This window comes from Triturus cristatus, chromosome 8, assembly GCF_964204655.1.
Source record: "Triturus cristatus chromosome 8, aTriCri1.1, whole genome shotgun sequence".
Lineage (NCBI taxonomy): Eukaryota > Metazoa > Chordata > Amphibia > Caudata > Salamandridae > Triturus > Triturus cristatus.
This window is the reverse complement of record NC_140591.1, coordinates 1,184,867,821-1,184,882,424: the sequence shown is the minus strand read 5'-3', so window position 1 is coordinate 1,184,882,424 and position 14,604 is coordinate 1,184,867,821. Positions and strand designations below refer to the sequence as shown.

The 14,604-nt window shown below is 45.6% G+C and overlaps 1 protein-coding gene across 1 annotated transcript in view; it reads right to left on the bottom strand.

Moving 5' to 3' along the window:
* Window positions 1-14,604, bottom strand: part of LOC146805589 (E3 ubiquitin-protein ligase HERC2-like) — a 1,563,844-nt gene that overhangs the window by 413,217 nt on the left and 1,136,023 nt on the right. The window contains 3 exon segments of the mRNA XM_085622871.1: window positions 9,977-10,095; window positions 10,185-10,343; window positions 11,003-11,134. Coding sequence (XP_085478997.1) covers window positions 9,977-10,095; window positions 10,185-10,343; window positions 11,003-11,134 — 410 coding nt within the window.

Below are 14,604 nucleotides of genomic sequence, written 5' to 3'. Positions count from 1 at the left end.
TTCTTTTTGTAGAATCGATTGAGGTATACTGCCTGATAGTTAAGTAAGCCTGGGCGGAGTTTCAAGTGCAAAAAAACACTCTGCCGCGCTACACAGAGCTCCGCAAGCAGCAGAGTGCATTAGAAAAATGCCGTTCACAGTCATTTTCAGCGCCGGGTGTTTGTTGGCACTGTGAAATTATCACAAATGGCACCATGCACAGCGCAAGCGGGTGCTGCTTCCTTTCTGCCACTCGAGTAGATTTTCTACTTGAGCACCAGCTTTCTCTACGCATACGGACGGTTGCTCAACGTGAGCGGTGATGAGCATACTCGGCCACTCGCATTGAGAAATCCTACTGCCCGCATTGAGAAATCTCGCCGGGGGGTGGATTTTCGGCGCTTGCCAACTTGATGTTGATGAGAGAGGAAAAAAACTGTGCTCTTTTCGGAACTCCGTGAGTTCCGCATAACACGGAGTGCAGAAAACTCTGCAAACTCTGCAAGCGGAGCGGAGTTTACTACCCAGGCTTAAAGTTAATAGCTCCAGGCAAAGTAATTTGTCAGAGATCAAGCCCAGATCATTTTAAATGCTAAGGCGTGAGGCTTTGACCTCTTATCGTCCTGTTAAGGTAATGCTTTATTGTAGGTATTGTCCATTTGTTGAGGGCTGTGCGCACTGTCAAAATGGGTAGGGAGGCCTTGAGATCCAAATGGTCTGCTCTCAGTTCCAGGTAGTTGATATATGATATGAGGCTTCTTTTTCTGTCCACTGACCTTGCACTGCCAACATTCCCAGATGCACTCCATCATAATATTGAGGCATCTGTGACAACTGTCTGCAACAGAGACTCCAACAGAAACATATCTCCTTGACTCAAGATCTTTACCTTGCATCACCATGATAGGAATTGTTTTGATGCTGTAAATGAAACAATGTGTTGTTCCAGTCGTCGGATTTCTAGGACCATTTGTCCTTGAAAAGTGAAGAAATCTCCTATGCAGCCTTGCATTTGGGACAGTGAAACTGAAATAGGCCATGGAACTTTCGAGAAAAGAGATATGCCTTACTGACTGGTTGTCATTAAAAGCAGATGACAGTTCTCTCCGATTGATGACCGATTCTCCTCTGAAGGAAACACTCTTCCTAAGGTTGTGCCTATCACTACTCTCAGGTATAAAATCACTTGCTCTGGTGCGGATTTTTAATTTTATAGATTGATTGGCAGACCAAGCTGTAGAAGCAACAGTTTTGTGGTGTTAACATCCTGCTGCACCTTGCCCTGGCTTTTGAGCTTTTATTAGACAGCTATCTATGCAAGAATAGATTAATATTCCTTGACATATGATGGGCAGTGATTACTGCAATGCATTTGGAAAAGATGTAATGAGCAGACTTTAGACCTAAAGGCAGAATAGCAAACTGGAAATGAGCTCTTCAACAACAACAGATCAAAGTCTATAATCGCATTTGCAAAATAGTTATAACATTTTAAATCACACAAAAATCATAAGTAGAATAGCGGGAAAAACATCAAGCATTAGAAATAAATACATAAAAAAAGAAGTTGAGATGTACATCCCAGTACGCTGAGATATTTGGCTTGCAGTTGAAATTGCCGAGATGAATAAGAATCATCTCTAAGTATGTTTTTGTTGTATCGCTATGCTAAAACAACAATAAATAATGATTATGCTTATGATACATAAGTTCTTCTAAGCTCTTAAGATCTTGAATCCAACAGAGAGAAAACTGAGAAGGACTTAGTCGAAAGACTACCACACGAATCCCAGAAGTATTCTCTATCTGGGCTCAATGTGGTACAGCCAGTTCATCTGAAGGCATGTACTCCATTCCTATAACAAACAGGCTTCCCACGCTTTCTCTTTTAGTCTAGTGCACTAATGGCAGTGAGAGCGAGTGGCTTTCCAAAGGCCCCTCATCCTTCATATGCTAAGAGTAGAGGCTTGAGAAGGTAGCATCAACAATGCTAAAAGGGAGGGGGAGGAGCCTAGCGCGCAACCAAGATGGCCGCGTAGGCTTACGGCTCTCGAGGGCCTCCGCAACCTCCCACGTCTATCCTGACTTAATCCTGGTTTATTTGACGGGCTTTTGCAGATGAACTTGCGCTGAGGTGCCACCCGTTTTCCAAATTCAGATCGGACGCCGGGACCCGGACTGGTTGCACTCCGAAGTTTGCGGCCTGCTCTTGCCTTGGTCCCGATCTCGAGCTGGTGAAGTGCCCGGGTACAAAGTGAACAACAGCGGCTGGCTGGGCTTGATCTGCCACGGACCCCGCACTTTCACTTTCGTTTTCAAGCTTGTTCTCTGATATCGGCTGAGAGACTTTGGTGTTTCAGAGGGGCGCGGACGGCGAAGTGTCTGGCCTGACTCTCGGACTATACATGGGCTGACTGTCGGCGACGGCTGTGTCCAATTGAATTAGCAACCTGGTCCCTTTTTCCTGGTGCGGGCGGGTGCCAGCCTTGGTGGCCTCCGGACGATGGCGGTGAGACTAGACGGAGACAAGTCGAAACCCAAGTCAACCCGGAGGGGTGCCTATACCCAGGTCAATAACATGGATCGATATGCGCAGGCAAAGGGATCCCCTGGTGGCTCGCATAAATCGCCCGAGAGGTCTAAGGAGGTCTCAGGCCCATCGTCAGAGTTGACCCTGCTGGACGTCATGGGCGCCATTGAGGAGATGAAGACCGCTGTGGGTCAGCCGTTTGATACCCTGGCTCATAAACTGGACGCGGTCCTGATCGATGTGAATTTGGTCAGGGCAGACCTGTCCAAGACTAACGAGCGGGTCGACTCCTTGAGTCAAGCGGCGTCGAGCCTAACTGTGGACGTGGCCGCCCTGCAGACGGAGGTCCGTAGGTTGCGGCTAGCCAGTGACCTGACGGACCGTCGACTTGAGGACTCCGAAAGCAGGGCTAGACGGAACAATGTTCGTATAATTGGAGTGCCGGAAAGATCGGAGGAATCTGCTGCGGATCTTTTTGTGGAGGACCTGGTGACCAATCATCTCGCGCCCAAGGGACTGAGCAAGTTCTTTGCGGTGGAGCGGGCCCACAGGATTCCGGGTGGTGCGCCCAAGGTGGGTGCTCCCCCGCGGCCTATAATCGCCCGACTCTTTAACTTTCGGGATAGGGATGCTATCCTTCAGGCATCGAGGGTGGCCGGGCCGCTGAAGTTTGAGAACTCCAATGTCAGCTTCTACCCGGACTTCACGCAAGCGGTCCAGAAACAACGGCTGGGATTTTTGGGTGTCAAACGGCGCTTGAGGGACATGGAGCTGAAATATGCGATGTTATTCCCGGCGAGGCTGCGGGTTGACTTCCAGGGTCGTTCCCACTTTTTCGACCGGCCGGAGGCGGTTGGAGACTGGTTGGATGCCCTGCCTCGGGGACAGGATCGAGACAGTCGGATGGCGGAGAGCGGACGGGATTTGGTGGAGCAGGACTAGAACTTGGTTCCTGGTGATGGACTGGATTGGTGACGTTTTGTACCTTGGCTCAACTGGACCGTAGTTTGGCACATTATGCCCTCCAAATGCCTGGGGGTTGTGGGGAGCTTATTGGGGTCCTTTCCTCCTTCTGGGGTTCTTTTTGTGGTATATGTTAGGGTGACCGGCACACTGCGAGTTGGGGGGGCTGTTTAGGCTCAAGCAGGGGTGCAGGGAGGGGGGGAGTTGTGGTTTGGGGATTGTGGGGGAGGGGGGTTGTTGGGGATTGTTTGTTTGTTTCGCAAGTCAATGTGAAGTTCTCTGCTGACTTATCCGGGTTGTGCTTCCCGGGATGTGGGTATCATGCACGGGAGTGGGATGGGGGGTAGGGGATTGAGAATCCTTTCGTGGAATGTGAATGGATTGGGGGACAGGATAAAGCGCGGGGTGGTGTTGCAGTTCCTGAAGCGGATTTCGCCCGACATTGTTTTCCTGCAGGAGACACATTTGATTGGGAACTCCTTCCATGCCCTAAATAGGAGGGGCTATCGCCTTGCCGCTCACTCTGGTTTCACTTCTGGCTCTAGGGGAGTGGGCATTTTGGTTAGGGCCTCTCTCCCATTGGAAGTGGACGAGGTGCTTCACGATGATAGGGGGCGCTATGTGGCACTGGTGGGGAGATGGGAGGGTAGGACTATTTCGCTCGTGGCTGTGTATGTGCCTCCGGGGTTACAGACGGCAACATTTGCTGATTTGGGACGTTTGGTCCTGGGACTCCCTGGGGGGATTCTGGTGTTGGGGGGTGACTTTAATGCCGTTGTCTCCGGGTTGGAGGACCGTCACCCCCCCCAGGGATCTCCCTAGGGCTCAGGCCTGGTTGGGTGGCTTCTTGGACACTTAGGGACTTGTAGATTGCTGGAGATTGATGCACCCGGGACAGACGCAATATACCTTTCACTCGGGGGCCCATGGGAGTCTCTCGAGACTTGATTACATGCTTATGCCGGCGATCCAAGCTGGGATGATTGGGGAGGTGCGTCATTTAGCCCGAGGTATTTCTGACCATTCCCCTATATGGTTGCAACTGAAGGTTGTCCCTGGGGCAGAGGGGAGAGTGGCACCCATTAGCTCCTGGTATCTACGTAACCCTAAGATCCGCGCGGAACTGGTCAAGTCCACTGTTCACTACTTCAATGATAATGTGGGGTCGGTGTCGTCGGCCGTCTCCCTATGGGAGGCTTATAAAGTGGTGATCAGGGGGCAGGCCTTGTCCCTTATCTCCCATGCTAAGAGGTGCGAGAGAGCAGAGGTGGTTCGCTTGGAAACTGAAATAGCTGAAAAGGACTTGGAGCGGGGAGTTACTGATGAGAAATTGCATGTTCTCAGCCTCAAACAATCAGATTATAGAGCGCTAGTCACGGAAGCTGCTAAAGGGATGAGTAGGAAGCAGCAAGGACGACTGTATGATGTGGGGGAAAAGGCCGGAAAGTTGATTGCTTGATTGGATAAGAAGGAGAGAGCGAGCAGGGTGGTTCCCGTTGTGGAGAGAATGGATGGAGTGCGTGTGACTGACCCGGTGGAGGTCGTTGACTGCTTAGCGGCTCATTTCCGCGGGGTATACTCTCCGGTTTCTGTACGTTCGGAGGAGGATTCTCATCTGTTGCTTAGAGACATTGCATTGCCAACCCTATCGGAGGCTGATGCAGTATTGATGGAGGCGAAGTTGTCGTCAGATGACATCGCTCTGGCCACTCGCTCGATCGCATCGGGTAAAGCTGTGGGTCCTAATGGTCTTCTCATCGAACTATATAAGTTGCGTCCCGATAAGATAGCGCCGTATCTTCGGGACATGTTTTTCGCGGCACGTGCGGCGGGCTTCCTCCCCCTGACCAACGCCTCGCCAACATAGTTGTGATACACAAAGAGGGGAAGCCGCGAGATCGCTGCGCCTCCTATAGGCCCATTTCGCTGTTGAACGCAGAACCCAAAATTCTGGCTAAGGTATTGGCTAATCGACTGGTTCGGGTCGTGGGTGACTGGATTCATCAGGATCAGTCCGATTTTATACCCCATCGGAATACCGCTCTAAATTTGAGGCGGTTGCACGGCGTGCTTGCTAGAGCGGAATTTATACGTGAGCCGGCCATCTTGGCATCTTTAGATGCTACTATGGCGTTCGACACTCTGGAGTGGCCATATATTTGGGCCGTGTTGGCGAAATTTGGGTTCGGCCCTGAGTTTATCGGTTGGGTAAAATTATTATATGCTGACCCACTGGCTCAGGTGGTGGTGAATGGTAGGGTGTCGGCTCCCTTCGCACTGGGGAGAGGTACGCGGCAGGGATGTCCGTTATCGCCCCTTCTCTTTGCACTTTCTTTGGAGCCTCTCGCCGCCTGGTTGTGTTGGGAGCCGTCGTTGCGAGGCATTAGATGGACGCCGGAGTTTGAAGACCGTGTCTCCCTTTACGCGGATGACATCCTTCTGTATCTCACCTCTCCCCGACAGTCGCTAATTGTATTGGTGGACGTACTGAATTCCTTTGGTCGCAACTCTGGCCTGGTCATCAACTGGGCCAAGTCGTGTGTTTACGTCCTCTCGGGTGAGGCCCCCCTCCTGCCACGGGATTGCCCTATCCAGATTGCTACCCTGGGGTTCAAATACTTGGGAATCTTTATCTCACTGGATCCCGCGGTCCGCTATGAACGAAACCTTCTCCCTCCCCTTCAGCGATTGAAGGCCGACGTCGCGAGGTGGCGACGACTTCCGCTTTCGCCGCTCGGACAGGCGGCATTGTTTAAAATGATGTCGCTACCTCGCTTCCTGTACGCTTTGCAAAATACTCTAGATGTCGTGCCAGCCCGTTATTTCCGGGAGGTGGAGGGTCTTCAGCGCCAACTGTTTTGGGACGGGCAGCCGCGGATTGCTCTCGCCAAGTTGACGCTCCCTTGGTACGATGGGGGGGTTGCCCTCCCCGATATTAAACGATACTATTGGGCGTCTCAGTTGGCGGCGGTGAACCACGGGATATACGGTCCTGCCTTGAATCCGGCCTTCGAGATGGATACATTTTTGCTCCCGGGTGGGGACTATAATAGGGCGCTGTACTCGGTGACCCCGGACACGCGGTTGACAGGACCCACGCAGGTTGCGGTACGTGTGTGGCACGCGGCGAATGCTGCGATGGGGTGGAGGGATCGCTTGACTCGGGCGACGCCGTTGTATGCCTCTAGGCGGTTGGGCTGTTTGTGGAGATCGAAAGGCTTTGAGAAATGGGATATGATTGGTATATGTAAGGTGGGTGATCTTTGGGCGAAAGGGTCTTTCAAAACGTTTGAAATGCTTAAAACTGAATATAAATTAAACGATAGAGAGTACTTCCGGTATGCTCAAGTCTACCATGCGCTGTGTTCGGTTTTTCCGGACGTTGCTGCTATCCCCGAGTATTCCCCACTGGAGGATAGAGTGTTGGATGGCTACGTGCCCGACAGCACTATCTCTCTGATTTATAAGAAACTCATTAATGATCGCGCGGACTTGCTGCTCCGTCTGCGGGAGGCATGGACGGGCGATGGCTTGGAACTGGACGATGAGGACTGGGTATCGGCGGTGGCCTCCCCGAAAGAGGTGGCGATCCCGGCCCGCTTACGATTCGTACAGCCGAAGATCCTTCATAGAGTGTATGTCACGGGCGCCCGGTTTGCTGCGTATGGGTGATTCGATGGATGGACTGTGTAAGCGTGGATGTGGCCTGCCGGGTACCTTTCTTCATATCTTATGGGAATGTTCGGAGGTTGTGCGGTTTTGGAACGGTATCCACACCGTAATGGAGGAGGTCACGCACGTTGCTCTGTTGCCAGAGGCTAGGAGGTGTTTGTTGAATGTCTGGGAACCGAATGATTGTAACGCGGCACAGACGCAGTGGGTGACCTTGGGGTACATGTTGGCTAAGCGTAACATTGCACAGCTATGGGGCTCCCCGAGGCCGCCCACGATCGAGGTATGGAAGGAGAATATGGACTGGTGTATGTTTAGGGAAAAGACGGTGTATGTGGCGAGAGGCAAGCCAGGGAAATGGACTAAGGTATGGGGTCCATGGAATTTATATCGTGGACGTATCTGCACCCCGCCTCTGCCATTAGAGGTCGATATTGCTCTGTCCCCCTATCCGCGCATTCTGCGGGATGGTGTGAGGTGTGTTCCACGCTTTGTTTTCCCGCTGCCCCCCTCTACCGCTCCCAGACAAGAACTGCTTTGGATACTGTACGTTGTTCCCCGTCCTGGGAAGAGCACGCTGCTATTTCGGACTCTCATTGCCTTGAGTGTGTTTTATATTTAATAGAAAATGAAACTGTTTTTTCTGATTGCTCCTGGCCTATGGCCACGGCCTGTTACATGTGCTCACGAACTGCTGGGAGCTTTGCCTCTGGTTCATTTGAATGTGTGGCCTTGCACTGCGGGCCCTCGAGCTCTATAGCGGCCGGCCCTGGTGGTTGTAGGCCCTTGTCTGTATTTTATTGTGTACTAACGGTTTCTAATAAAAAAAAAAAAACCAAAAAAAAACAAACAATGCTAAAAGGCAGAGAGTCTGCAAGGACACAGAAAATCCAGGAATCGTCCCTTGAGTAGTGTCAGAGGAACAATATTTGTCACAGTCATCATTTGACTCAGCAGAGGTAATAACCTTTCTATAGAAAACGAGGCAAAATCAATGATTCTTTACTGGGAAACATTTCCAGGAAAACTGATTCTCTATGTGGACAGTGAGAATCAGTTAGGAAGATAACGTCAATCTGCATTTCGCCCAAGATTGCCAGACTGTGTAAATTGTAATCCCAGCAACAGAACCTGTAAAACAGCACCCTAAGCAGAACCTTCTGTTACAGATTTTTAATTATGATCACAGCTTTGTACTAATTATGGGTCTAATGTTTGAATGTAGATGTTGGTCACATAGCAGGATAGCAAAACATAATTAACAATCAGTAGTAGTTTGTTAAGGTATGAACTAATGCTCAAGTTATCAAAGTGTTTTTGTGGTTCATGATGTTTTTGAAATGCTCACATAACTAGCATGCATATGTACTCAATATTGTTAATGTTTACCGCTGATTTGATTATCATTTTTTTCCCTTGGAAATGATCTGCATATGCCTATAATATGCCTAAGCTTGTATTCTGCTTGGAGACGTGTAAATGTGACACTTTGTTTTCCTGTTACTTCTTTCACATCTTGTGAAGGTCATTCGATGCCAAGGACACTGTGCTGGATCTTACCTACACAAAGGGTGCATCACTTCAGCAAGCCAAAAGAAGCGATTTCACATATGGGGCTTGTGTATACTTCTACAGAGTGTGGAAAATATTGAGTAGGTACCTATTGACCCTTACTAAAAGGTTAGGGATTCCATTCATGTTCACATTGCTATTATTTGCCTGTGTTAATGTTTTACCCATCATAATTGCATGTCCTACTTTAAACTTTAGATTACAGTTTATTGAAGACTTCAAACTATATAACTGTGCCAGTAATGTACTCCTTAAAATCAAATTGGGGAGCCCACGTCAATAAATTTGAAATCATGAGTTGCTGGCAGGTTTATAGAGTCTCAGTACACACCAGTACCTCCTTACTAAGCCCACACAGATTCAGGAAGAACTCGATTATTTTTCGCAGGTCTGAAGAACTACAAGCTCTACACACAAATGTCAACTAGGTGAGAGGTAAAGGAAACAGTGGTGCAAAATCCCTTGCAGCTCACAGAGCTTTAATCCAAATAATGTATCGCATTTTACATCATTGTGTTTTTCCTGAAGGGAACCTTTAGTTAACCAATTTTTGTTGTTGTGGTTTACGTTGTATTTTTGACACTATTTAGCAAAAGGTACTGATTTCATGCACTGCAAAACTTGCTTACGGCAGACAATTTGTCCAGAGACCTCCTCAACTGAGGGGTTTGGGACTTGTTCCAATGAATAGCTACAACACTGCGAACAATAAGCTCAGTTTGTAAACGAAAAGCCTATATTTACATTCCCTTTGCAGGTATTCCATTTTAGTAAACTGTTTTTAAACCAACTCTGAAATCAAGCTTTACTTAATCTAGCAAGCGCCAACCTGAATCTGATCTTTGGGAAAGACTTGGTGTCCTGGACTTTTAGTTTCGCTCTTGAATTTTGAGTTGTTGGCAAAGGGGGAAAAAACCTATAATGACTCCAATATTATGCAATTTATTCCTAGCTAGAATCCCTTGAGGTATCACAAAACAGAGTGTCTACAACTAACTAGGATTAGTTTAATCCTTTTAAGTTTTCACATGGGCTCAAGCTATAAAAGTCTGCTTTGCAGTCTTATGCGAGGCACAATCTTTAATTCAACGTAGTTTTCATGAAATGCACTCTGACGGAGCCAACACATTTTAATGGAAAACATGCGATTTTATTATTTACAATCCAATGTTCAATGGGTGTTTTTACTTTTCTCTTTAAAGTGCAACCTGCATAAAGCCACAGTCAAAAATAAATCACAGAAAATAACTATCAACTCACCATGACACGCGTTTCCCCGTCCACATCACCAAGCAACCGATTGATGTTAATGGACTGCCCAAACTCTGTTGTAAGTAGCTTTCTGAGCCGCTGCAGTGCCCACATTCTGTGACCAGCAGCTAAAAAGTCACACAAATAAAATAAATGCACACAAAGCCAGCCATTAACTACCAATCCAAACGGTAATTTGATTCAATTCACAGCTTACCTAGTGCACTTAGCTGAGCACAAGCAGCTAATGAAGCAGCCAGGCGAGGAACTATGCCTCTATTAGCAGCAAAATTCAGACGGAAGTCTAGCAGACAAGTCACCAAATCCATTGAAGGGCAGGAGAGAATGCAGCGGTCAGAAAGCAGATCCTTTGGCCCTATGAAGAAAATACGAAAAATGTCTGTAATCTTCAGTTGGTAATCGTAAGATTTCATTTTTTAGAATGCTTTCAGAAGAAATTTTTATTCTTCCTAACAATCTTTTCTGTCCCAACTATCTAAACGTAGATACAGATAGAATGCAAAAACTGACATTAAATAAAATATTCCAACAAAGTCTTTTTTTCAGCCTGTTCAGCAAATCTGGATATGCAGAGTATGCAGAGGAAACGTGAACAAAAACAACATTTAGGTGTTATGTTTTTTACAAGTTAAACATGCAGGTTCCCCACACATTCTGTTATGCTATATTAAAATCCTATAGCCTAAAAATCCCTTTTATGTCTATAAGAGTCGCAAATGTTTTAACATCCCTGGTGAGACCCAAAACCTGTTTAAAAAGATAAGCACTTCAACTGCATGAGGTGTATGTGTATGATATGTGCACACTTAATCATGAGGACCCCCTCCCATTAATGTTTCCATATCTAAAATGGTGGTTATGCTCTTATTGGCTTACTGTGAGCTTGCCACCACTCAGGAAGAGTAACACAATTAAACAAGGCAACATTTTCAGATGAACATATGGACCCCCACTACGGTGAAATGTGTAAATCTGTGACCCAACAATGGAGAAGATAAAACCAACAGATCATACCTGCTGCAGGCATTATTGGGTAGACAGTGAACCGCCAACCCCACCCATTGACAGAGCCATCACTAATAAACTTCCATTTCAATTCATCCCCCGGAATGCGCAGCTCACTGGACCAGTCTGACCACTCCCGACCTAATACAGTAAGATATCATATAGTGAGATAACCATATATTCCAATCACATGGATAAGGCAATCCCTGATGTTATTCTAAGCCCATTATTAAACAATATTTAAATATTAACAGGTTAGCATATACTTCATAAAACATTTATTTCTAAAAGGAAAAGAAGCAGAGAATCAGCAGCTCTGCTCCTGGCTTTGGGTGCCACACATTTTAAATCTCTGCTCGGACAGCTGCTCTTAGAAATGCTACCAGTTTTCTTAACTAGAACATATAGAAATTATGAATCACAAGTCCAACTACTATCCCATGAAATAACTTTACAGACATATCAAATAATTGCCAAGGCTGAAAAGATATGTTGACACTAACTTGTTAAACATTTTCAAGTTTACAGAAACCATTACAATTTCGAGAACAAGTGATAGTATTGCATTTTCAAAGAGCAACCACTGGCAGCGGAGGGGGGGGGAAGGGGGTAGGGGGAGGAATTTTACCAAGAATTACTACTATTTAATGTACAGTTCCAGTATGAGATGGGGAGTGCCGTAAGTAATCTGCATTCCAAAGAGAACTCCATACTGCCAAATTATTGACACTTGAAAATGCAGTGCATAGTATTTAAATAGGTTGGCACACCCAGGGGAGAACAAACTGAATGTTCCCTTGGCGCACCCTGGGGAGCATAACCTAAATGAACCCCTGGCAAACTAATATGGAATTCAGGCAAAGGATGGAGATGTTGGTAGATCTTTAAAGGCTATTTGTGAACCAGGAAGAATTAGATCAACTAAGATGAGCGGAGATCAAAGTTTAACAAGTTGATCTCATTGACTACACTCCCTTTCATCTGGGTTGTTCAGCTTTTGTTTGGTTGACCTTCATACAACATGTGCACTGTTTTTAATATAGAACAGCTGGAAACTGCAGAGATATCCAGCACAATATGATTTCGACAACTGAAAAGCCATTGTCTTTGTGACATGTGTATCAAATAGTCTAGCAGGCATCAAATGATAATACTTGAATGTTAGTTAGTAAATGTAATATTCTCCTAAGCCTGGTCACTAACAGCTCCACCCTTTCCTATTTCATGTCATTCTGGCTAAAGATGAATGCACTTGGAGAACTCCAGATGATCCATTACTCCACTTTAAAGGCACATTACGAAATTAAAAATTATTACTTCAAGTGAAAACATTTTTCTGTGGTAAATTATTCTTAATGCACTAACACTAAGGCGATTAGCAGATTGATTCAAGGTGACAGGGAATTCAGAATAAACCAGATGTTTTGTTTTTTTCTCCATGAAGTTAATGTTGAAATACAATCAACACTTCCACACCATTTTAGAACAGGCACACAGAGGTGTGCAAAGTTTTTCCTCACAAAACTTTGTGAAGTTTTCTTCACAACTTTTGAACATTTTGCCAAAAAAAAGAAAAGCGAGAAAATTCTTCTGTAAGGGAGGACTGACAACATTTATAAAACTTAGCGGCTTTTTAGACGTGTGACTTTTCCACACACTGTAGTTGAAATTTAAATTTTGGCCACCACATGAGCATCGCAAGGCAACTCAGCTGCATTAGGAATTTATCCTATTTCAGTGAGCCCAAGGAACCTGGGTATTTTTAACCCCATAAATATATACAAAATCGACTGTATACAAATTCAATTGATAAACAGCGTCCCTTTAACTGCGGAAGTTAGAACCCATTCTTCTGGCATGAGATAACTAATCAGCCTTTATAGAATGATGTTCTAAAAAGAAAAAAAGCCAGCCAATTAACTGTTATGAGTTTAAATGGAGCTAATACCTGTACTTACTTAATTGTATGAGTTGATGAACCCTGTTGTTATTTGCTGCATTGTTCCCAGAAGTACATTTATTCTCTACCTACTCACTCTACTGAAACTCTCTCAGACAATAAGGAGGGACATTAACCCTTACGAAAAGTCATGTAAATAAAAAAAACACACACAAAAAAAAACACATGAGCCAGACAGTTCTTTTGGAGTTGAGTGATGAGAACAAGCAACAGTGCCTCACTAAAAGGCAACAGATGATCTGATCTGTAACTGGCAAGGACAGTTCTAGGACATACGCTGCCTTGACCATGACTGCCTTTGAAGACAGAAACTTTTCTGAAGGAACAGCTGAGGGGAAATCAGGGACAGCCTCAAGATAAGTAAAGAATCTAGTGGAATTCTGGGGAGTAGGAACAATGAGGCACCAACTCAGCCACTCAACGTGACCTTGAGACATGTGACGTTCTCTTCCTGTCCAAGACAGATGTCACAGGCAAAACTCCAATGACTAGAAGCTGGCCTGGAGGTGTGTGTAGAGTCCAAACCCAAAGTGCAGACATCCTTGTGGCCTGAAGAGGAACCTCAAGAGCAACAGAAGTGGAATTCATGATAGCCTGGTCGCATCTTCTGTATCATTTCCGTAAAAGCACTGCAAACATTTGTTTTGGAACAAACTGAAATGAAGAGCAACTCTGGTTTAGCACTGAAGGGTGGGAAAAAAGGAACTAACATCCAAGAGCTAGGGTAGTGGAATATATGCTCTGAGATGTCACATTGAGGAAGGTAGCAGTGTCGAGTGGGAACCATGGTGTCACTTACAGCACTACATACAATTGGCCAAGGCACCCTTACTACAAAACAGAACCTAGAAATTATTGTTGTTAATTTTCATTAGCACATGTGTAGCACAAAATCTGCATTTGGAATCAAATCACCATGGTATTGTTCAAGAATGCCCACATAGAAGTCACATGAGGCGTGAGAGGAAAGAGAATCACTACTCTAGGAGTATCATTTCACCTACCACACATGTGGTTAACAAAATATCTATGGGTTAATTGCCTAGTTTACGAACCCATAAACACTAGTACCGCTCCTCGATACAGATAGACTATAAAATGTATTCAAAGGAAATAAGTCAGACAGTATTAAGATAAAATTGTTCCATTCTTGGGCTGTAGAACTTTCAATGATATGCCGCAATCTCGGAATTAAATTTGGGATGCACTCTACATTCTAGTATGAAAATTCTGTGATAAGAGTGATGTCCCTTTTTTTCCACAGACAGTCTTCACACTGTAAGGATATAAATTACTTTTTAGTAACATTTTGTATTTCTTTAAATCTGCTCATGAACATTCCCAAGGAAGCCACTGCTACCCCACAAAAAAACTGGTAGAAACTGAATAGCTTGATAGACTTGAGACACAACCTACATCGATCAAAAATAAAGAACAGTCTGACAAATCTTATGGAGGTGGGTGATGGTTGGGAAAGAAGATCACAAAGCTGAAAGATAAAGATGTTTTATTTTTTGTTTAAATGGGATGAAAGAAATCACATAGGTCAGATCCCAGAGGAAGAGAAAATGTAATAGTTATTTTGAAACAAATAATAAGCCCACACTAACAGGTAGACTAAAAAGGACAGTAAAGTTTAGTGCAGCCGCTC